The sequence below is a fragment of the Equus caballus genome, chromosome 1, assembly GCF_041296265.1.
Source record: "Equus caballus isolate H_3958 breed thoroughbred chromosome 1, TB-T2T, whole genome shotgun sequence".
Lineage (NCBI taxonomy): Eukaryota > Metazoa > Chordata > Mammalia > Perissodactyla > Equidae > Equus > Equus caballus.
In genome coordinates, this window is record NC_091684.1 from 43,697,870 (window position 1) to 43,722,852 (window position 24,983).

General features: G+C 36.3%; 1 protein-coding gene across 6 annotated transcripts in view; it reads left to right on the forward strand.

The window, feature by feature from the left end:
* Nucleotides 1–24,983, forward strand: part of PRKG1 (protein kinase cGMP-dependent 1) — a 1,115,289-nt gene that overhangs the window by 1,056,735 nt on the left and 33,571 nt on the right. For 5 of the 6 annotated variants that reach the window (XM_001917682.5, XM_070225075.1, XM_070225081.1 and 2 more), the window contains one exon: nucleotides 11,201–11,297. In XM_001917682.5, coding sequence (XP_001917717.1) covers nucleotides 11,201–11,297 — 97 coding nt within the window. Of the gene's footprint in view, nucleotides 1–10,521; nucleotides 11,100–11,200; nucleotides 11,298–24,983 lie in introns of those variants that run through there. The other variant, XM_070225098.1, reaches the window with a different exon arrangement.

Consider the following 24,983-nt stretch of genomic DNA (forward strand, 5'->3'; position numbering starts at 1 on the left):
CATAGATTTGAGTGTCTTCCCAGCTTTATGCATTCTAGACTTCGGCAAGAAAGGCCTGTAGGAATCTTGTTTCTGAAACAGCTATCAATAATAGCAGTGGAGGTGTTGGCACCAGAATGTCAGTGTATCTGCTTTTTAAAAGACAAAACTCCACAGACTGTCTGTCTGTCTGTCTATCTACCTAATCTGTTTCCTATTATATTTCTTAAGTGCTATATTTGTGCAAATAGTACCATAATATAATTTCATTATTACTGAAATATCCTTTGTAGTTCAGTAAAAAATAGAGTAATTGCTGCTAAAATAGAGTCCCTCAATTTTAAATTCTTTACCTCATGTTATGTATTTTACATATTTACATTGAGGTTTATGTTCTATCTATTTTTCCTATTCTTGGTCAAATACCACAAGTACTACAGAAATGAAGAAACTATGTGACTCCTTCAGCTCCCTACTCGGAAGGAGAGACCATCCCTCTCTGCAGCCCCAGCCTCTGCCTCCCCCGATTTCCTTCTAGTTCATTTCACTGGACACTTGCTCACAGGTGCCAACACGCAGTACAAGTTTCTAAGGCTCCCACCTCAAGTTCAGCAATTTCCTGTTCTGAAGGGGCAAAATAAAGGTTTTCTAATCTCTATCTGCAGTTCTATTATGTCTATAAATTTATAAGAGGGTAAATCAGACTGAGAATCCAATCAGATACTGTCTGTTCTCTGAAAACTTTAAGTGGACATCCAACATCAGATCGTTAAGACTGATAAGGAGAGGCAACCAGTCAAGGTGACACTCTCATCACAAACATAGCTTGTTCTATTGCCACAAGGCCTTGCAAACCAAATTAATCCACTGAAGCCATGTGAACTGGTAGTTGTCAACTGCTGAGAAAAAAAATTAATAACTTGGACGAGGAAAAGAAGGTCACAGAAAGAGAATTGAGAATAGGTGTTTCCAAAAGGTCAACTCTGTCCCTGGGAAATCTGTGAGGAAAAGGAAGCCAAATATGGAAAAAATATTCTCTAGCTATTAAGTGGTATAAAGAAGAACCATAATAGGTCTGAATGCCCCTCCCCATTTTCTTCATTTCACTCTTTCTATTATTTACTAATTATTAAAAAAAGAGGAGAAAATGATTTAGTTCTATAGATCAGTAAGATATACACAAGTGGAGAGCCAAGAGCTTTATGAAGTGATAAGATAAATTAAATACATCATTTTTATTTTATGTACACAGAACAGAGTACTTGCAACTTACTTTTGGAAGAATTCATCGAGTGTTCTAAGAGAATTGCTCAACTATGTAATCCATTCGTGAAGAGTCTCCTTTAAAAACCATTGTTAAAAGCCCAGAAAAATTACCAATATGTGCTAACCCAGGAGTGAAGTTCAGTTTGTGTTATGGCAGTATTTGTTTCAACCATTGGACAGCTAAAATGAAATTTGTCTACAAATTAATTCTCAACTTCCATGACAAGTGAGGCAGATACTCAAAAAACAACTATTGTAATAATTTTGTTCACTTGTGGAAGAGAATTAAAGCAGTGACTTGGGGATGTTGAGTTGTTCCTTCATCACCATTATCTCTCCACTCCTGTGATTTGTGTAAAAATGTGTGGGAAGACATCAGTTTCTAATATCGTAGATATCTGTGCAAATCCTAGCCAGTGTATCTCATTGTGATCATTTTGCATTATGGTGCAGAAATCTTAGCAGTATGGAAATATGTAATGCCCTTATAACATTATCTGATCTTGAGGGGGGACACATTTCTAAGGTAAAAATCATGGAAAAGACCACATTTAATTCAGCTCATTTTATATTTATTGCTTCCTATAAGTAAGTACTGTGTTAGAAACTGTAGAATTACTATCTCAGCGAGATGATCAAGATTTGCATCATCAGTGATGTCATATCCGTAGTATGTGTCCCTGGTATGAGGTGAAGAAAATGGCACTTTACCTCTGGTCTTCCTTCCAAAAGAAACTCATAACCCCAGTCAAATCATGAGAAAAACACCGGATGAATCCCAATTGAGGGACATTCTACAAAACACCTGACCAGTACTCCTCAAAACTGTCAAGGTCATTATAAACAAGGAAAGTCTAAGAAACGATCACAACCAAAGGGTATCTAAGGAGATATGGCAACTAAACGTAATTTGGCATCTTAGATGGGATCCTGAAACAGAAAAGAATGTAAGGTAAAAATTAAAGTCTGAATAAAATATGGACATTGGTTTAAGGGAAAAAAACCCGAAACCTGTGGATTGCTTTATTATTTAGTTGTATTGGCTACAACATACAATAATGCCAGATTTGGCATCCTGATGGCAGCGCCTTGAGAAGAAATGTGTGCTATTTCCTGAGACATAGGTCATTTGATAAATGCACCATCACTACTACTACACAACTTGACATGGCAAAAAATTTCTTCTCTTCTGTTTAATATTTTCTCTACTAAGAAAAAGATATATAGGCTTTCCCTATTTCAAGAATGGATGGTATTCTCAAAGGTCATTTAAGAATAATTGTGTGGAACTTGGTACACATTTCCCTGTGATACTTGTACCCTATGTAATAGGTGTTTGTCACATACATATCAAATTAACACTAATAGTGCTTTAAAATTTACATATGATCATTAACCTTGGTAATTAACAGCTGTATAGACTTACCTATGAATCTTATTTTAAAAAACTGTTGCCTGGTTCCAAATCTCATGGTTTTATCAAGTCTATTTTTAACTCAACCCATAATTCTGATATGAATCGTCGAAAGGGAACCTCTGGTGTATTACGGTTTATGGTGAAATGCGTTTACAGTCCTATTCTGGACATCAAGACATATCTTCCCCAACTGCTGTCGTGGCCACTGAATTGGAGTCTCCTACCTGCCTACTTTGCATACCAGGAGCTGAGAGCAAGACTCCCTGAAATGAAAGCCTTTTGTGGTATTTCCTTAAATAAGAATTTCAAGAGTCAGGGATTGGAGGACAGGATGGAGAAGAGAACCACACATTAGGAAAAAGAGAAGCTATGGGTACCAGGGCTTCCTGCAAAGTGTGTCTCTTTCAGTACCCTTGGAACCCCAGAATGATCAAGCTACAAGTGACTTTCATAGGCATGTCTAGTCCAAACCCTTCATTTTACAGAAGAGAGAATGTCCTGCTCAGTTGGTCCTGGGCCAACTCCCTGATCACTTCTTTTACTATATTCCTAGAGGCCTGGGAGGGTGGCTTATAGTCTGTCTTTTCATTTTCTTCTTGCCACTCATTGCTTTTTACTCTCTTTTCATTCTTTGGCCCACTGTACCCATAACCCCAAGCCTCCTGTCCCTGAGGTTCATGCAAATCATTTAGAGATAAAGGGGAAACATAAAAATGGGGGTACATAGCAAAGTTTCTGAGTCCAGAAGTAAAAGCTGACCCCTAGTGTTCATTTGAGTCCTGCCTAACCCTTCTGTTCCCAGTTCAATCTTCTGACCTTTGATTAAGATTACAATTAAGACTAATTGTAAGGTTTAATTAAGATTAAACTTTCCCTTATTTCTTCCAATATTGTAACCCCGTCATATAAAAAATGACCTATACGAGAAGGCAAAGACTTCTTAGTCTTTTGATAGAAAAGAGATTTTTGTATTTGAGGGGAAAACTTGGGCTGTCTTTGCCCATCCCTTCTTTAGAAATGTGGGCTGTGGCAAACACTGTCCTCATGACAATTGAAGGAGAGCTCTGCTGTAATGGATGTTTTCTCTGGAGTGGCATGAGGTGATAGGATGAGGATGAGGGATGCTTCCTGCAACCTTGAGCTGTTGGAGCACTGAAGGCAGAAGGAGGAGCCATTTTCCCCCATCTTCTTTGCCCGTAAACCTCTCCTCCCTGGCCTTAGGAAGACATGTGGTACCAGTCTAGACCACCCTGGTCTGCAATCATAGGCAAAAGACTCAGGCTGAGAATCTGAGATGTATGGGAGGGAGAAGGAGAAAATTAGTCCGCACTGAGATGAGAGAGATCTTCCTCAGACCACTAGTCTCTGATGGCTATCCCTTTATATGAAGGAAATACCCATTCTGGCATAAATGAAGTTGGGGACCACATGCTTTTGTTGTCTGAATACATATATGCAAGTATCTATATTCTCTAAAGCAAAAATAATTCCTGAATAACTTAATAAATGAACTTTCTATTATGGGCTAATGATTCTCTTAAAGTAACAAACACTAGGAGGGAAAAAAATCTTTAATTCCTTTCTTGCCAATATTTTTTCATGGCAATATATATTTACTCAGGCCTTTATGTCAGAAAGAGAAAAATTCATCTCAAATGGTTTGGAAACTATTTAAAAACTGAATAACCAAAAACGCATATTGATCAATACATTTCAAGCTAACAACGGGTAGCGTATCCTTACTCATCTTTTACAAATGCTGCTCTGATGTTTGAATTTTTAAAAGATTCTCTTTTGAGCTTCAAGGTATTTTCCTTTGAGGTCCTTTTATTTAACTGGAGCCCACACCTGCACAGGCCACATCATAGGCGAGAAGGCGTAAGTACGTAGCTACAGGAATCACATTCTTCACTGAAATGTGTAATAAAATAGCGTATTATTCAAATATGTTGTGTAACATTTGCCTTTATTTTTCAAATATCAGAACATTATAAAAACTGCAAAGGTAAAATCAGTTAGTAAAAAGTAGTACAGACTATAAGTCAAAACACCAGTGCCTTATGCCTGAGTCCTTATGACTTTGGCTAAGTCACTTACCATGTCTGGACTTAGTTCTTTTATTTTTAAAAATGTGGAGGTTGGATTAGATGAGCTCCCAATGATGTTGATCCAGATTTTGAACTATGCTAGTATCTTAATATTTTGAGATAAACGCATCTCTAAAGTTGTATGATTCTCTACCATCTTGCTTAAAAGGAAATTGAATTTTTTGGAATAAGTGTAAATATACTCCAATGTGAAACATGCCCAAGGTTTCTTGTATTTAATTACTGAAACCAATCACTTATCAGCGACTGGTCTACCTATTTGCAAAGCAGAAGTAAAATATTCATTATCCCATCTTCACAGAGAATCAAGGAGTATAAGTTAAATGAGAGAAATTTCAGAATTCTTGGAATAAATGTGCTTTCTAAATGCAGAATACGTACATCACTATCATTCTCATTATGCAGCAGATATGAGAAATGCAATTTTCCTGTGTATTCCTGTTGGCTGTATCTCCTCAAGGGAATGTATTTGAAAAATAAGTAGAACTATTTCATGACTAGAGTACTCAAAAAAAAAGATTCTGTGTTTCTGAAAACCACAATTTTGGAAGTAGAAAGAGCAAACTAATGTTACCTCACATTCCATGAAGAGGAGATTACACTTTCTGGAGAAAACTGACATAATGAAATACTTTAGATTCATTAAGTTTCTTTCAAACTTTTTATTTCTTCAAGTTTTAACCACTACTGATAAAAGAATAGTAACTATACTGGTGACTATACTTATATGCTTTATGGCCAAATAAATTACAAATTGCCCCCTTTTGTTTAGCATTTTAGGAATAGGGTTTTTATGTTTAAAGGGATTTTTTTTAACCTTATAGTAATAGGGACTTTTGTAAAATGTTTATTTGAAAAACATGATTCTTTCAACAGGAAGTAACTCCCCATACAAACAAACTATAAAACGTTTCACTCTGTTTTCCAACGAAGTCAAAACATTCTGCTGTTAAAGTTTAGTTATCAATGAGACTTTTTATAAAGTGATTAAATTAGTAAGAGATGATTGATGACTAAATAAAGACTATCCGTTTTTATTTTAGTGACTAAGCTTATTTAATGCCAAACGTTTGAGAATCAGAGAAATAAGGACATGTGCCTACTTTTAACGTCCACAAAGTTTAAGCAGCACCACGAGGCAATAGTGCCTGTAGTTCAAGCCCAAATCACCTCTGTGTTAAATATACAAATAATTATTATTCGTCCAATTTCCAATTCCTTTCTCTCTACATAGCCACTTTTCTGGCTGAATTTTTATTTACTTTACCAGACCTACCACTTACTCAATGCACCAAGCTTTATTAAATCAGTAACTATTGTGGCATAAAATCCTGTGTACTAAATTAAGTGTTTACTCAGTAGATGGCCAGCATTATATCTTGCATGTATCATAGACCACTTATATATATTTTGTGCTTAAGGCTTACTTTCTGAAAATTTTACCCCCTTTTTAACTATTTCTGTAGATATTTCTTTATAGATTGCAAATGCTCTTTGATCACATAAAAGGTGAAAGAGGATTTCTAGGCATTTATCTGAACATTTAAACAAGCTAGGATTCTGACAAACTCTCTACAAAATTTATTCTTATTTACTTAAGTGTATGTTTGATGATACTCTACAAAGGCCTAAACATTGAAGAAATCAGAACTTGGAAGTACAAAGTCATCAACAGAGCTAGGACCAAAAGCCATGAGGTTTTGTCTGTATGCTATGATGCTTTTTTGTATTGTTTTTAAGTGCAGAGTAGACATTAATTGATTGAATCTCATCTTACCTGTTACAATTACAGAATTGGAAACTTGGTCATAGATGAGAGTCTGCGTGTGTTTACTGAAACATTTTATTTTTATAGATTTCCCCAAGAACTGATAAAACTAAACTCGACAGAAAATAAAAATACACCCGAGAGCAGATGATCCCAGGCAAAGCCATGCTAACTGACTTGCATGTGGATTAGGAGATGCTAAGGCTTTATTTGATTTTCCTTGGAGACACTTACAGTAGACTTCTGAAGCTAATTTGGATTATAGATGAGCTGGGCTAAAGCAAATAGGGCCACATTAGCCTTTTGTTCCATTGGTTCTTAATTACTGGATTTTGTAGCGCATCTGGAACCATTGTTAGATTCCTTTAGATCCTTGGCCCTTACTTTAAAAATGCACATAATATTGTCTGCTTTTTAAAATAATGCTGAGTTATTTGTGTTATTGTAATATCACGGTGAAGATAAAATTCTAATTTCCATACATTTTTGTACTGGGTTGCATCATATGTGGTTTCCAACATGTAGGGAGAAATGTTCCCTTTTAAATAATAATGGTCATTCATAAGGTATAGAACTCCATTCTGCTATTTTGAACTGATGACAGAATTGATTCATGGATATATGGCAACGACAGAAAAACAACTGTGGTGAATAATAAAGGACACCTGATTCTTACTCCTTGACTTTGTAGAAGCTGGCAATATTGAAAGAATTGGAAAAATAAAAAATAATGATGATTATCAATTTCCTAAAGAAAGTGAGTGTAATACTGTACAGATATGCAGTTTTAGGGAGAGAGAGGTTGAGATTATTCCACTACTGTTTTTTTGTCTCCAGACTATGCATCTTCACACCTGCAGCTTTACATTTTTATTGCTTTTGGAACCTCCTTTGGTGTGTAAGGAGAATTGAAAAGAGGAGGTGAAAATTTAGTCAACTTTGTTCCTTTTTAGCAGTTCTGAAGAGAAAAGTTCAGTATTTTGCCATTTAAAGAGTACCCAATATGGTTAGCAATTGTCTGGATTCTAATCACCATAGCCGCAGGTGAATCTTACAGTTGGGCACGTGTGAGAAGTGATATATTATCTCTGTCTCCTTCACCCAACACACTGATTCTCTTGTTGTGCAGTGATTTTCATGTTGTTAACCTAGTTTAGGGGTTTGTAAGCTCTTTGAAGTTACAAGCAGAAAGGATATGTCAATATTTGCACTTTTCCGGGAAGAAGATCCATAGCCTTCACCTCATTAAAAATAACAATAATATTCTTTTAAAAAATTGGTATCTCAAACTACATTAAGGAGCTTTAGGAAATATACTTTACACTCCTTGCTAGATTTTAAGCAACAAACATCAGGAACTGTATTTCTTACCGTATTTCCCTTAGTGTTTGGCAACTGTCTCGCTCATAAACAATGTTGCACAGATGGATTTTAGAGTTGCATTAAGCTGGGCCTAATTCCTAGGACCAGTACCTCATAGCAGTGTGTTAGTTAGGAACTTAGGTTACACATTTACCTCCTTCAGGCAAAAGAAATTTCTTTAAGAGAACAACAGCCATTTACTGAACCAATTTATTCAGTCCTCTTCTCCATTCAATCTTTTATCACCTCTAAAGAAAATAGAACAATAGAACGTAACTGATGGATTCAAATTACCTTCAAGTAATTGCTGAATAAAAAGAAAGAATGAAAATGCCCCTCCAAGTTATGCTCCATACAGGTGGTTAAATACCTGAAGAGGCGAACTCATCCACAGTTTAGTTTTCTTACAAAGGTCCCTTCAGTTGGTGATTTCCATGTTAAAAAAAAATGTTGTTAATTCAAAAAAGGGAAGTGTACAGTCTCTGGGATGAAGATGTAACTCTTGTCCCTAAAAAGTAATCTAAATGAAAAAAAAATGCATAGAAAATATTAAGAAACAACATTTCCTTAGTTGGAAAAAAGAAACTACTATGGTAATATTCCTGTATTGTTTGACTTCCCAAGAATCAGGACCTGAAGCAAATAGGAACAGAATGGACGATCAAGAGCATGATTATCTTAAGGACCCTTCAAAATGTTTCTCACCAACCACTAGATAAAATCGTCCAACTAGGTACTGTTTTAAAAGTTAACCTCGTAACATTAGCAAAATAACTAGCAAAGATTAGCAAATGTTACTGATCTCTTTGCATTAAAACATAAGAAATATTTTATTGAACTGTAATTGGTGCCTCCAGTGTAGGGGGCAGTATATATTTCTGTGGATTTTAATGGCTACATAGAAAATGTCTACTATTTAACATGAGATTTAAATGTCCATCCCATTAGTTAAAACACTATCAGTAATTAATCAGATAGTATAAACAAATACAATCAGATAGATATAAACAAAGTCAAGAGGATTTTGCTGTAGAAATGTAAACACAAAGTAACTACCTTACAATTTGGCATCCTGTATCTGCTTTTTTAAGCAATGTTTTTTAAAGCTGTATTAGCTGTTACACAACTATTTTTCATTCCTATAGATAAAGGACCAGAGGGGCAGGAGCCAGGGCCAGTTTATAGAGCCCCCAACACTCTTGGAAGGAACACATCACCCCCAAGACTCACTGGGCAGCTGCTGATCTCCTTGGCTCATTTTAATCTACCCTAAAATTCTTATTTGCTTTCTGGAACCTCCTGAGGCTTTCAGAGGGGTTAGAACTATGGTTCTCAACTCTTACTGTGCAGCAGAATCACCTGGGGAGCTTTTTTAAAAAGACAGACGTTTGGGTACCACGTCCAGAGATTTCTGATTCACTTGGTCTATGGTGGGACTTGACTGAAGTAGTTTAAAGATGCTCAGGTAGTTCTGATGCACAACAAAAGGCTGAAGATAATTTCTTTAGATATATTTCCAGCCTAATTTCACAAGGCTCAAATGTAAGAATTTTAGGATGTCTTTAAGAGTTGTAAGTAATAACACCATACTTTAAATATATAAAATGGTATCAAAGTGTTTTAAAGAGTTTATCCTCTTTTCACCTGAGATTTCTAAATCCAGCAAGTGGATAGGATATTATTCAAAATGATCTCATTAAGATTTTGATTAGCTAGACTGCCAGGAAATGCTTGACCACATACAAAGTGTCACAGGGTCTGATTCCAACAGATGTCCTTTTTAAGCACCTGTTGGAGTGAACTCTGCCACTGGCCCTTTAAATGGGATGGAGTTTTAATTTTCCAAAAGTAGCGAGCCAGTTGGAATGCCAGAAATGCACATTTGCTGCTTATGTTCCATTCTAGTAAACAATCTCCTGAATTACTATGTTGATCTCTCGATTGTGTAGTTAATGAGAGAAGTCTACAAATACCATTACGATTGACCAGCAGCCTTGTTTATAGATGTTTGTTAGAGGGAGTTGATTTCGTATAATCAGCCAATAATGAAAAACAATGCTGTTTTTACCATCTCCTGAATCTGTCAAGAATTGACTTGTTAAAAGCTAAAACTGTAAATTGGAGAAAACTGAAACTCACCTAGAAAGCTGTTTCATATTTCTCCCAAATGGAGGGTCTAAATTTGTGTTTGATTACGATGAAATAGCTAAAATGTTACACAGCTTAACACCAAACATGCCTGTGGATGATTCTATCCCAAAACTGACATAAACAAGCAGTGTTAGTATCATTATCTCATGTGTGTTCATCATGTCTATCTATAGCATAGCACTGCATCAGGTACCGCCTGGCTGAAGGTCATGGGTTCCACATAGCTATTCAAATATTTTATTTTTGAAACAGCTGAATTACTCTCTGACCTGACTTTAGTGAGTGGGAGGATCATCTTCATCTTTATGCCTTCCTGCCCTTTCTAAAAATAGTAGGGCCTTTAACAAGGAGATGTTTTAAGCAGCTCATATTCACTTGTCTCATCAGAAGAAGCTTATTTTGGCCACATGCATGTGTCAGATTTGCGTGTATGCATAGTTAGACTTTTCGAGCGTAGTCTACGCTTCTCTGCATCACTCAGATAAGAAACTTGCAAACAAAGACATTGGGATTACTAGCTGAGAGTCAGTGGGTAAACGTAAACGAAGGGAAGGCACTTTTTAGGAATGTGAATATGCTTCCGAAATCATCCATTCCAGACATTCGCACATCAGTCCTCAGCTTTTCGGATCTGTTTTCATAAAACCTGGCCGTGAGTTCGCTCCAGGGACCTCAATGATCTTGCCACTTTTAATAAATACTTATAGGAGCCACTGCCAGCCTGTGGAGAAAGGAAACTAATGAGAAACTGCCATCCAAAATCTGAACGGCAAAAACAAAACCAAGCAAAACCAAAAAATCTAAAACCAAACCAAAAAAGAACAACTCAGACAATCCGTGCTCACAAGAAGACGCGTAGAAAAACCCCGAGATGTAACTTTGATTTGGTAACTGGATTTATCAGTCACATGACTGGCATGCAGTGGGTACTTTGTATTTTTCTACTTTGAAAAACAAGTGCAAATCTATGTTATTCTGCACAACTGGGACCAAAAAATTATGAGTGTGAGAAAACACAGACTCTAAAAGCAAGATGGAATTTCAGCAGGTAAACCCTGTTCCGCAGTCATGTCATTCCGGTACAGTTGTACGTGGTACTCGTGTTTGCACGTCTAAGAAATTTCCATTTTTTCGCATCAAAAACTCCAGATATGAAGCTGAAGCTGCTTTCTTCGCCAACCTGAAGCTGTCTGATTTCAACGTCATTGATACCCTCGGAGTTGGAGGTTTCGGACGAGTAGAACTGGTAGGTGATTGTTCTTTAAATGCTTTTGAAAGCCTCTGTTCTCTTTTCTTCTTTTTTCTCTGGATTAAGATTCCTCTCTTCTTTTCTCTCACATTAATTACTAATGTTTCTAAATCAGTACCAAGTACTTTCACATCAGCATGTCAGAGTTTGCAGTGAAGTGGGCTATGTTATATAGTCAATAAACTAAAACTAAACACCAATTTACTTATTAGAAAACCTCTCCGCATTAAATGAAAGGTAAACACGTTTACTTGGTGAGGAGTCACAAAGCACTTTAGCCAGCTGATTTTCTGTAATCTTTACTTCCTTAGTTCTGAGCAGTGCTCACCAACTTAATTATGCACCCTATCTACAATTACAATAATTCAAATGTAAATTTAAATACATATAAAGGGAAATAGGATATATACATATGTGTGTGTGTATATATTTTCATAAAGATCCTTAGCACTGCTCTAAAACATCAAGTAAATGGTGTTGTTGTAGTAATTCTGTGATTCGTAGTTGCAAGCACCTATTTAGATTATAGTGCTAATAGTTTGAATGTTATAAAATTTATTTCGCATACTTTATATATATACAGCTAAGTGCTGAGGGAGATGATGTACTAGTGTATAAATTAAACATGTCTCATGAATGAGGTATAAATAAAATGAAAGCATACTTCATTGGGCCTTTGTTTGAAATATGAATTTCAAACTGACGTAATGCAACAAAAATTTTAAAACAGTGTATTCTGGCGACTGAGTTGCTGCATTCGAAGACTGTGTGGCTATCAAGCCTTTTGAGAACACAGATTAATTTCCACCTCTCTGCTGAACGTGGAGGAGGCCCTGATACCAGACACCAGTACAGTATGTGAGGAACTCCCTGAGACTGTGTACAGTGCAGTAAATAGTTACTGTTGCCATCAAGGGACAGGAGAAATCCCCTTCCATAAAAGTAGATTGACCCAGAGCTATTTTTGTCATTTGTCCATTTGTGCCGCAGTTGGGATTTCTGACTCTGACAAAAAGATGTTATTTACCTAAATATCAGACAAGAAGGTTTTAAAGCCATAACACGTTTTATTGAATTTGCCTTATGCTTCCCTTAATGCTGGCTGGAGATATGATAGGAATGTGACTTCTGACTTGACAGTCACAGAGTGCCTCTGAGGATCGTTTTCAGTTATAGGAGTAAAAATCAAGTAAGGGCCTAAAAGGCCCTTTTGCTTTTCTGAATCCTGCCAATTAATGCAGTCATAGATTTATTTTTCAAGAACTTTGGTTTTGTGGCAGGTTGTAATTATTCTATAGGTAATGAAGTTTTATTAACAACTTTATCTGTGAACAGTTTTGCATTGGGTGTGTTGGGACTTATAAGCAGGACAGGGTATAACTCCTTGCCATGAAGGCTTATTGTCTGATTTGTTTATTTACATAGTTGTATGTGTCTAAACCCCTCTCTGGATGAAGCCGTATGAAGGACAGAATTCCCCAGAGATTGCTTTTGCTAGTGTTTGTTATAGTTTCTTAAATATTGTTTTTTAAAGACTATGGATAATAAAAATGCTATTCTAGTTGACCACACACACCAAAAAATCACTGTTATAACTTTGTGGACACCCAGAAGTCTGAAAACTTTAAGCTGTGAACCTGTAAGTTACCAGTGAGATATTTTATGAAATGTAAGAATTTACTTAGGAATTTTGAAATATTGAAAATAGTTCACAGACACTAAAACCACTTAAAGCTGAACAATGACATGCAAGCTGATAGTGAAAAGCTTCTAGAAAATTCCCTCAAAACTGTAGGAGGAGGCACAAACTAACCACAAAATTAGGGAATATTCAATATGGGCATATAAAAGGTAATGCAGTTTAAAAAAACAAAATATGTGTTTGTGTGTGTATGGTGTGTGTGTGTGTCTTTGTATGTGTGTGTGTGTTTGAGTACATACATATTTGTATATAATCTCCATCCCAGGAGAGATACTAGATAATTCAGCCTAATTTTCTTCTCATGGTTATGATATTTTACTCTTTTACACAGATGTTTATACTAATGAAAACCATAACCTCAAGGATTACTTTAGGTTGGAAATATAGCCCAGTTTTAAAAACTTTAGATAGGTTGATGAATGATAAATCCATAATGGGTCATTAGATAGAACCAGTCCATTAGGAGAAGAGGCACATGTCCTTAATCTTTGAAGTGACATCATCTTGTGTAATCTTGTGCTTCTCAAAACACACCATTGAATAGTCAAAATACTCAGATTGCCTTCACTATTCAATGTGGACGAGCCATTTAAGCGATCATCAACACCCTAGAATTCATTGCCCCCAGGTTTTACCACCTACGAACTGCCCATCAATTACTGGGTATGAAAAATATTCTTTTCTGTGAGTGTTCATTTTTTTGCAGGTTTTCAGTGATGCCAGAGTCGGGAATCTGGCCTCAACACTTCGACTGTAGTTACACATAGTTGTAATAGCATATAGTGACTCGCTATGAAGACAGTGGTGACTGCACAGAAGGTCGCAGTGTACCTTTAGAGTGTTACCCACACCATTCATAGTTAGGAGGAGGATCTAGGCAGAGCTCAGTTCTATTGTGACACAGAAGATTGCTCTTCACTCTCCTCTGAGAATGATGCATGCAAGATAATTTGTCGATATTATAGAGTGCTCATGTGTAAGCACTACAACCTTCAAATGGATTCACTTCACTTATGTCTACACAGTGCTGAGTATGTTCATACCAAGTATTGAATACTGATACCTTGAACCTACCAATCCTTAGTTTAACAATAATGTTGATCAGGTAAATGATATTGCAAAAATATACCACAAGACACACTTTAATTTTATAATAGTATTTTTTTTTATTTTCCCAGGTGTAAGACTATAAACTCTTGAATGGTATGATGAATAGGAGATTTGAAATTTCGACCTCCATTTCCTGTTAGAACTGAATTAGGAATGCAGTTTTCTCATCGTTGTTTGACATACAGATTACGTCTGTGCTATTCCACATAATGATATACCCTTCAAAGACTTCTTAGCATCTCTTAATTTTTATCACTTATGTCAATTTAGATGCAGGAGTATTTTTCAGTCAGGAGAATTGCTAAATAATTTATTGCCAACTTTTGGAGATGAGAATATAATTTTGGCACATAATAGAAACAAATATTTGCTCACTGATGAGACCAGCAGTGTGAAGTAAAGGTCTTATATGAATGGGAATTCTGCTCTTAAGTTATTCAGTCTATTTCATAAATACTTTTAGCATAACTGATTTTGACTAGTGTAATGTCAGACATGACCTATTCACAGCTATTACCTTTGGGAAGTCATTTGGATAGCTTTCCTTTCTGTTATCTGGCATATACCATATTTTCTGCCCATGTTTTTTATTTTGAAGAATGGACTTTCCAATTTATTCAATGCTACCTGTTTACAGTATATATTTCAGAAGACCACATTCTGGGGCCAGCCCGGTGGCATGGCAGTTAAGTTCACACATTCCGCTTTGGTGGCCTGGGGTTCGCCGATTGGGATTCCGGTTGCAGACATGGCACTGCTTGTCAAAAGCCATGCTGTGGTAGGCATCCCACGTGTAAAACAGAGGAAGATTTGGGCATGGATGTTAGCTTAGGGTCAGTCGTCCTCAGCAAAAAGAGGTGGATTGGCAGCAAATGTTAACTCAGGGCTAGTCTTCCTCAAAAAAAAAAAAAAAGACCACATTCCGTTTATCATATCACTTTTAGCAAAAGAACTCAGCTCTCTTTTTCTGTATGATTTACTCTAAAACTCTAAGAACTGCTGTAAGGCATCTAGGTAATACTCTTAATTTACAGGGTATAACTGTAAAATAAGGAGATTGATTTTACAAATCACAAGTGAAAATTAGTCCCATTGCTTTATGGTCACATTCCTCTTGTCAAAAGGTGCTTACTTTTCAGGAGAGATTTATATAAGTCAAACTTCTTTGTAACCTGGCAATGCTATCTGGTGGTTGCTTTAAATATTAGATATTTAATCTATTCAGCAATCCAATGTTTCTTTTACCAGAGCACAACACTTAGATAAAATAAAGGACAAAGATATGGAAGACATAATCTCTATCTTCTTGCATTATATTCTTTCTACGTCATTTATTACATATTTTTGTGGCTAGTTGTCTGCTGGGACATACAAAATTTGATAGAAAATAGCTGCTGCCTCAAGGGACTCTCACTCTACTGGGGAAGGGGGACAATCCTGTAAGCCGATAAGTAAACCCATAATCCAAGTCTGAGCAGCACGTGCTTGCTGCATCGAGGAGCAAGACTTCCTGGAGGAGATGGCACTCCCAAGACAGAGGGAGAGTTAAGACATTGACATAATTAACCTGAAGCATTATGGTGCACTCTTGCAAAACGAAACTACTGCAGGATAGTTTATCAATAATGTTTATTAATATTGATATTACTTCCTTACCTAAATAGTCAAGACTTTCATTTGAACCCTGCTTTCTAATCTTTAAATTGCTTTCACATCCAGTATATAATTTTGCCTTTTAGAGCTATCCTGGGAGGAGAATACAGGGCATGATGCACATTTTACAGAAGTCAAGAATAATGCATATAAGTGACCTGAGACCACATGGTCATTGGAAGAACTATTGTTATTGCCCAGAACTACTGATTTTTTAACCAGAAGGATTTTCTATCATTCTGGCTTTTAAAAATATTTATATTCTTATTCCTACCACCATTAGCCACCACCATGAAATTAAACAAGTGTTGCTTCATTGTCACATGTAGACCTTTGTTTACAAAAATGCTTCTAGAATTCAAGAACCTGGATTAGCCTTAAATCTAGAATAGATGCTATGATTGTTCATTCTTCACCTCTTCTTCTGTTAAACCTTCAAAGGTTCTCCCTTCTCTTAATCCTTTGCTGCTCCTATTTTAGCGGTAAAATGTCTTTGGAGAAAAAAATCAGAGTATAATGTGGTAGCTGAAATCCAGAACCCTAGAATTATACTTTTTGGATTCAGATCTTCCCAGCTGTGTGTGCTTAGTCATTTGCTTCCGATTTCTGAGCCTCAGTTTCCTCATCTCTAAAATCATGTTAATAATAGGATATGTGACTGGCAAGATTGCAAAGATTAAATGAGTTAAAGTCCCCAAAATAGTGCCTCGCACACTGTAGATCAGTAAGTGTTGTCGGTGTTGTTACTATTATTAAGATGTGCTGATGGTAGCTATCTATTTATCATTTCCAGCTATACTCATAGAAAAGGAAGGGAATGGAAGAATTGTACTCTTTTTCTCCCATTGCTAGGCCAAAATCTGAGAGTACAAGCATCTTTCTCATGTAAGAAAGGGCCTGAAGTCTTCAAATGACCTTCAGTGATAGCTTCTATTAAATTCCCAAAACCACTAAATCTCTTTACTTTCTGGTCTGTCATGAATGGAGATGGGAAACAATTTTCAATCTTTCTCACACTGAACCTTTGTGCACCTGAAGTAGCCTGCTCTTATGTATCCATTTCTCTTCTAAATTGTAGCGCCCCACCTCTTAACCTCTCAATAGGAAATTGTTTTCGTGCAGACTGCTGAATCGTATCCAGTTTCTCCACAGCCTTCTTAAACCATAGCACCTCGGTTGGGCATAATAAGGTCCCGGTTATTGCCAAGTGGAGTACAAAGGTCACCTCACATTCCTTCTGTGCTACAATTGGATTGCCCAAGAAGCGGCAAAGTAGTAAGAAATTGCAAGAACCATGCCACACGCGTCAACCACATCTGGGTAACATGGCCTGTGTGTTGTGCATACAGGCCTCCATACCACCTTCATGGCATTTTTCCCAGCTGCTTGGGCACTATGCATCGCCTGCAAGCAGCCCTGGAGGGCTATGTAAACCAACTGGACAAAAAATAGAAACTAAGAGGTGATTAAGCAAGAAGTTAAGTGATAAGCCCATTGCTCAGTCAGCAGAGTTTTGTTTCATTATTATGAAAGGTGAACAGCTTAACTCCACAGGGAAACCCCACATAAGACAAAAACATTTTAAGAGCCTCTTACTGCCAAGCCACACGGCAGTGAAATAGAATAGCTGTGGGATGGCTGGGCAGCACTGCCGTTTGTGTCCACGGTGATTTATGCTGCACGGGATACCCAGGGAAACCCCGCGGCCCCAAGCCCTTGTCTGCTCTGTCACCAAAGTGAGCAAGGACTTTGAGTTGGTTCTCAAAGTCTGCCTCATTTTAACACAGCTTTTCCCTAGGCAAACTTACTTGGTGTATTATTGAATACGTCATCTCGTTTTAAGTTTATTCTTCAAAAGAATAAAAACTGACACAAATATTAACTGTGCTAAATAGCATTGATTTCTAAGAAAGTAGGTCATTCAGATAGCTAATGAAAATCTAATTCAATAAACACTAATCGAGCATAATAGGTACAGTCACAATATACTGCCACTCCTAAAATATCTGACCACAAAACAATTTCTAAGCAGAAATCACAGATAGTAAAATCTCTCTAGTTTGACATATGCAAATAAAGTAAGATATGCATGACTTCATCTTGTTACCGTAGAATGTATTTCTTTTGTATGTTGATAGTTGTATATTGATAGACGTAGACTACATGAATGACAAGAAATAGAACGCTTTCTTACACGTCTTTTGAAATTATAGAAATTATATACTAGTATCTATTGAAATGAGTATTTGTCTTTAAAAGCGTTTGAACTTAGTGACCTACAGTAAAGTAAAATGTTAACAATTCCTCCTCCAAACTTGCATGTGAGCCTAGAAAGATCAGTGTAAATCTAGAAGGCACTGGACATATCTTTTCAAGGCTTAAGATAATTGATGATAAAGCAGTTTATCCAAAAGTTACACTTTGGTCAATGCTCGCTGTTTTATTTTCTGTGACATAATTGATTTTTTTACCCAGTGAATTTATGGGCACATCACATTTAGCAAAAATGTATCCATTAAAAAAAATCCCGAAATATTTTTTATGGGATATAGATATATCAGAGCTGATTTCTGACCTCAAGGAATTTCTGCCTTCTCCTAAGTAAGGAGATGAGATTAACTCTTATGAAAAATAGCAAATGAAGTCCTTTTAGTATTTTATTAAATTCTAAACTATACAGAAGAGTTCTCAGTATTTCAGAAAGAGAGAGAACTTTTGGACCTGACAGAGGAAGTAGAGAAGGCTCTAAGAGGACCCACGACTCAAGCCAGCGCTTAGAGAATGGGTTGGGATTTAAATGAACAGATGCGGAAGGGCCATTTCAGGCAAAGGTTACAACAGAGAAGGCCACATGTTTTCACAGGACACCAAAGCAAGTGGTCTGACTAGAGGAGAAGTTGTGTGAGGGAGCAATGAGAAATATAATTAGTAGCTGATCGATAGAGTATAACTGTATTATATTCTAAAAGGAGGTTGGACTTTAAGGCATGAGGCATTTTTAGGCATTAGGTCAAGTGATCAAAATAAGTAAACACAGACTCAGTTCTGATCTTGCATCCATGAAATAAAAGACTACACTATAAGGTGACTAGACAGGCTATTTTTAGGTGGCACTGCTTCCAGAAATACACATCATAATTCGTCTTCTGAATAAGGTAGTTTGCTTTGTGCCAAAATGTATTCCACATCCCCGAAAATTTTTGTAAACACTTTCAAAGAGAGATCCATTCCATAAGAGGGAAAAGCAGTCCCCTTGTGTATATTAGCAATGTTGAAAATAGCCATGTACTTTTAAATAAAATTAAATGGTTTATCTTGCTTTCTGGAAATAAAAATAAGCAAGATAATTCTGTATGTTTCAGTGTAGCTCATCAACTGTATACATTTAATTTATTGCTAATTCATACCCTATCTCTCGTATTAATATTCCCCGTTGCCATTGACACATGCCACATATTAGTTTTAGCACTGAGCCGTGAGATCAGGAGCTTTTGTGGGCCAGATAGCTTGGTTCTTAGTCCCTAGCTCCGGCCAGCTGCCTTGCAAGTTCACAGGAAGAATGAGGAGATTATCAATACCCAAAAAGTCACAAATAAGCTAAACCAATGGGAACCACTGTATAGTCATGGCTGCAATCTCGGATTCCGCATCCACATGAACAAAGCAGTTTAAATGTTTAATGTGACTATGTTTCATAGAACAAGTTAGCATAAGCAAAAAACAGTAAATATGTGTTGAACTAGCTTAACTACATTTGAAGTAATTTATATTTGTACAAAATCCTGTGAAAAATTTGAAGGATAAAAACAACAGATAGGAAGAAGTTATACTATTTTTTTAATATCAGAAAGGCCGAAGTTTGAATGCAGCATATATTAAGACACTGAGACCTGATTATAAGCCGTTTGTTTAAAATTACTCCAGTACATAACAGTTAAAAAATTACAAAGTTATTTATGCCTTACATCTCAAAAGCATGACTAGAATGCAAAACCTTTCATGAGTTAATCTGATCACATCTCAAAGAGTTGAATTTTGCAATATGATTCTATTTCATTTCAACTCATTTTAAACCTTCACAGTCAATAAATGAAAGAAATTGAAGTGTCGACTTGTGATCCTCAACTCCATCTATGTGAAGTTTCAGGTCACAAGTGTGCTTTGAGTGTTAGAATAAGTTAAAGTATGTGAAATGTACAAGTGATCAATTTAGAAGTGTGTAAACAAGTTTTAAAACTGTCACAGGTAGTATCTTTTTTATGTGAGTGAGATTCTGCATAGAAATCAGATCTTGTGCAGGGGAAAGAAAATTTTGATTATTTGCTGAAGGAAAACAATTTAAAAAGTGTCATAAGTAATAAAATCACAAATATTAATTGTAATAATCACTACAAAATGAAATAAGGTTTATTTAACACAGGTACTGTAGGGAAGTGAAATGGTCTATTTAAATTGCACATTTCAGTAAACAATCTTGAATCAAAGTAAGTAATTTTTTGAGTCAAAACGAATCAGTGGTAATTCCTTGAGGGAAATCACAAGTGTTCTTTGATTTGTCAGTGATTTCTGTAAAATAGTCCAAATCTTTGTTCAGGCCGTAATTAAAGATAGGAAGTGTGACATCTGTTTTCTGATCATCCTCCAAACTGAAAGTTAAATGTCTTTTTAAAAATTAAAATGGAAACTATCTCCTCTATGAAAATAACTTTACTTGTCTTTTGATCAATTTGAAGTTAATAATGTAGACACTTGCTGATATTTCTTGTCACTAGTTGTAGAAGTGAATTTTAAGTCTAAATACAAGTTAACGGAGCAAATGGGGTCATTGGCATTTTTGATGGGGGGTTGAGGTGAACGTGGGAAAGAAAACAAGGGAGGAAAGCAGAGAGTCTCTCTCTTGGTTATCACTCGTGCAAATGGCAGATGGAGTCAAATGAAAAAGCATAGATAAAATAAATTAAACTAAGCTGCTTTTCTCGACGCCTTTGTTTTGAAAATGGCATAGCTATACCTGGCCGTATATATATATATAACTTAATGGCTATCTCTGAAATAAGAAGTTTTACACATAAAATCTTTACCACATGACAGTGCCATGCCTCTATTCCTCATCTCGGAAAGCTTTCCAGCTCTGACATTTCTGTTAAACTCATGGTTCATCCTTTGTGCTCTCTGTGTCATTTGGGCAAGTGTCATGCAGGCTGTGACAAGTTCCTTATGCTGTCCTCCCTCATGTATCCACCTGGATGCCGTGGTTCACTCTTAAGTTTTAGACGTTGACTAAAAACGAAGACATATCATGTTATTGTGTAGTGCAGAGGGAAAGGGTGAGGAATAAAACTGAGAAAAGAGATTTTAACAACAGGTTGAAAACAAACAGGAGCTTTTCTGTTACGATTTTAGTTAATGTTTGCTGGAAATTTGTAACACTATTACACAGAGAAAAGTAAATCTCATATAACAATTAGCATTTTTGGTTAGGAAATGTTGGGGAATACAATCCATTACTAATTTGTAGAAATAGAAGCTTTCTGTGCACTTAAAAAATTTTCCTTTCTTTGATGAATGTGGTCAGTCAGTTCTTTCTGAATATGTGGGCACGTTAGTATGTCAGGTCCAAAAACATTATTTGAGTCAGAGCAATGATATTGTTTTTTTCTTTCTCTGTGAAAGTAAAACTTTCTTAGATTCTGACAGATAAATTTTTTCTATCCTTTCTCTTTCATTCACTTGGTTGGAATAACTAATTTAAAAATAGATTTAATCATGAATTGTAGTAGTAAAATACTTTTTACGACTATCCAATTTAATTAGCATTCCCTCATATCTTGGAAGTCATGGTAGAAATGATAATCATTCTTACGTAGCAGTTTTAAATTTTCAAAGTATTTTCACATATGCTATCTGATTTGATCTTTCAATATCAGTGTCTGTAAGATAAGATCATTTTTATTCCCATTTTATAAGTGAGGAAAACGAGGCTCTAGGAGATGACATGAACTTGCATATGACTGCAGTTTGTACATTATTAAAATATTAAAAGGCATTGTCTAACAAATACCTATTATTTGAATACATAAATTTTAAAGAATTTTTTGATAATCATTTACATTTTGCTTAAATTGACCCATGATCCTATCTTTTTTTTGAAATTAGCACTTTTTTGAATTTAGGACTTTAAATAGTAAGTACAGAAGTCATTAAAAAAGATAATTTTTAAAAAATGTTAATAGTTCACAGAAACTAGAGTAAAAATGAAATATAGTTTTGGTTAATTGGGGAACTTTTATTGAAGAGAGAAAGAAAGAGAGAAACACATTTCTGACATTTAGTTCATTAAAATGTAAATTAAAAAATATAACTATCTCACAATCAAAGAGAAGAGCACACATTTTCTGGCCTTTTCTTCTTTTTAAAATTCTTTAAAACCTTGGTTGAGGTATAATTTACATACCATAAAATTGCACAACCATCACCACAATCCAGTTTTAGAACATTTCTCTCCCTCTAACAAGAACCCTTCTGCCATTTGCAAATATTCTCCATCCCACCCCCAGATCTAGGCAACTACTAATTTACTTTCTATCTCTAAAGATTAGCCTTTTCTAGTGCATAATTTTTTTAACTAAAACTTTGTTTTACACTAACTGGCCTTATTTTCTACATGTATAATTGTACAGCTAGTTCAATATGCATCTTCATACCCAGGTGTTTATTGAACAGCAACTTCATGTCTTTTTTTCTTCTTGAATTTTGCCGTCCTTTCTTGGCTGCTTTACACCTGCTTCAGCTTTGTTACTGTGCTCAGCTGCTGCAGAACAGCACTGTTTATGTTGTTTCCTGAACGTGGTGTGAGGCTAGTATCTGATAGGATCCTGAAGAGTTGTCTGGCCAGAGGGGATTATTGGAAAATGATGGAGACAGAACAACCTGGTGCTAATGCATGAAGAGAAAGTCTCATCGTTGGCTTCCTGGTTTACTTGGTTGTTAAAGTTTTATTATGGGCCTTCTGCTTACCTTGGTGAATCTGGTTAAGAACTGTAAGTGGCGCAGAGAGAAGCCCACTCCAGCAGTTAGACACAGTTAATCTAACAGGCTAGGACCCTGGCTCTCAGTCGGTCTAGGGCTTCCATTCTCTCTCCCTCCCTCCCCTCTTCCTGTCTATCTTTCTCTTCTTTCTCTCTTTCTGATAGACTCCTCACCCTCTCTCAGTCTAGGACTTTCTTCCTCTTTTTTTTCTTCCTTTTCCTTTCCTTCCTTTCTTCCATTCTTCCCTCCTTCCTTCTCTCCTTCCTTCTTTTCCTTTTTCTCTTAGAGAACTTTCCTTTTCACTGTGGAACTTCACGAATTCCTACAGTTACCTCAATTTGCATTAAAAGTGGGCTATTTAAATCTTAAAATACAGACCCATTGCCAAATTATTTCTGGATTACATACAAAGCTATTTCCTCCCAGTTTAAAGAGAAATGATTTTATGCTGTACTACGTAACATGGATGCCTGATTGAAGTTGCATGCTGTTTTGTTTAGAGAAAATCTTTGCTGTTCCCATCTTGCTGTTGTCCAACTATTACAATGACCATGACTGGCTAGATTACCTTATGCCTTGGAGCCTGTTTTAATGCTCTTCTTCTCGGGAAAGCTACTGCTGTTTTTATCCAATACATATTCTTTGAAAATTAGTAACACACAGAATACAACAGATAAGAAATCAATCACCTTCAGGTGTTGAGGTTGAGAGAACAGAGAAAATAAAACCTCCACCTCCCAACAGAACATGCATGTACTATAAACTCAAGGTCCTACTTCCACCGTGGACCATCCTGTTGCCTTAAACTACCTTTGTGTTACTTAGGTAATTCCCCCTTTTCCTTTGTCCCAAGCTATTGACACATGTTTGTTGGGCTGTTTTCATAAGGTTAACTATAACTAACGTTGTGTAAAAATGCATATTTATCATGACAAATTGCAGATGCATGGAATTTTCCAGCTGGAAGGAGCCCTTAGAGATAATATAGTTTGGCCGATCATTTTCTGAGAGGTGGCCTGAGGCCCAGGGAGGTTGTATGACTAATCATAAGCTTATTAGTGAAAGACCCAGGACCAGAACCCAGGTTTCCTATATAAGCTTTTCTAAGCCCACTTCATCACCTTTGTTCTTTAACATTATCCTATTTAAATGAGGGCATGAAGGGAGATGCCCTTTTCCTGTTGTGCATGGAAATGTAATTTGAACCACATTATTGAGGAATTTTGCATAATAATGAGCCACGTGAATGGACAGTTTAAGCCTTGAATTTAAGAAATCATTTTAATTACAGGAGAGTTCAGAAAGTCATTTTCTTCCAAAAAAAAAAAAAAAGAAAGAAAAGAAAAGATACCTACAGTGCAAAATAAACTATGAACTGTGAATGAAAATGTTAACTAGATGAAGAGATAAACAGATTCTAAGGACCAACTCACAGCCAGGGGTACCGAGCCAGTCTTAACCTTGCTGTGATCATAACCCTCCCTCCCAGGAAGAGCAGAGAATGAAGTCCAGCAGGAGAAGAGCCTTTCTAAGGCAAGTACCTATCCCAGATAGAAAGGAAGCTTATATTTAAATACAGCCAGCAAGCATGTCTTCAAAGCTCTTTAAAATGCTGGTGGCATTGCCTCTCATCTTCAGGTCAGTATTATTTGGGCACCAGCTGGAGCACAACAGTTAAGAACTTGTCAGAATCTTTGTCAGAAATTCCCACATGAAGATCCACTTTGCCCAAGCGTACATTCATTCAAATGGCATATGACACTTCACACTGAGTACTGTTTTACTGTAAATGAAACTTTCACCAATTCTAATTTCTGACAGAGCACATAACATTGCTTGTAAAAAATAAAAGGAAGATACTGAGTATTTGCATTTGCTTGTTCATTTTCCCTTTCTAGGAAATTTGAGAGTAAAACCAGTGTGGTACAATTATCGGCAACTTTTAGAAGTAGCTTCTCAAACCGTTACTTATTCCCTTGGTAGAACTGAGGTGAATCCGGTTAGGGACAGGCGTGGGTACAAAGAGGCATTCAGCCTGTGGGGGATCATATTTTGAGGAAATTGCTTTGGCCTAAAGAGACCACTAAACTAAGAAGCACAGAAGAATGAAAGCAGCTAATATTTGCTGAATGTGCATTCTGTTCCAGACATGGTTCTTGATATATAGGTCCTTTTATTTCATCTTCACA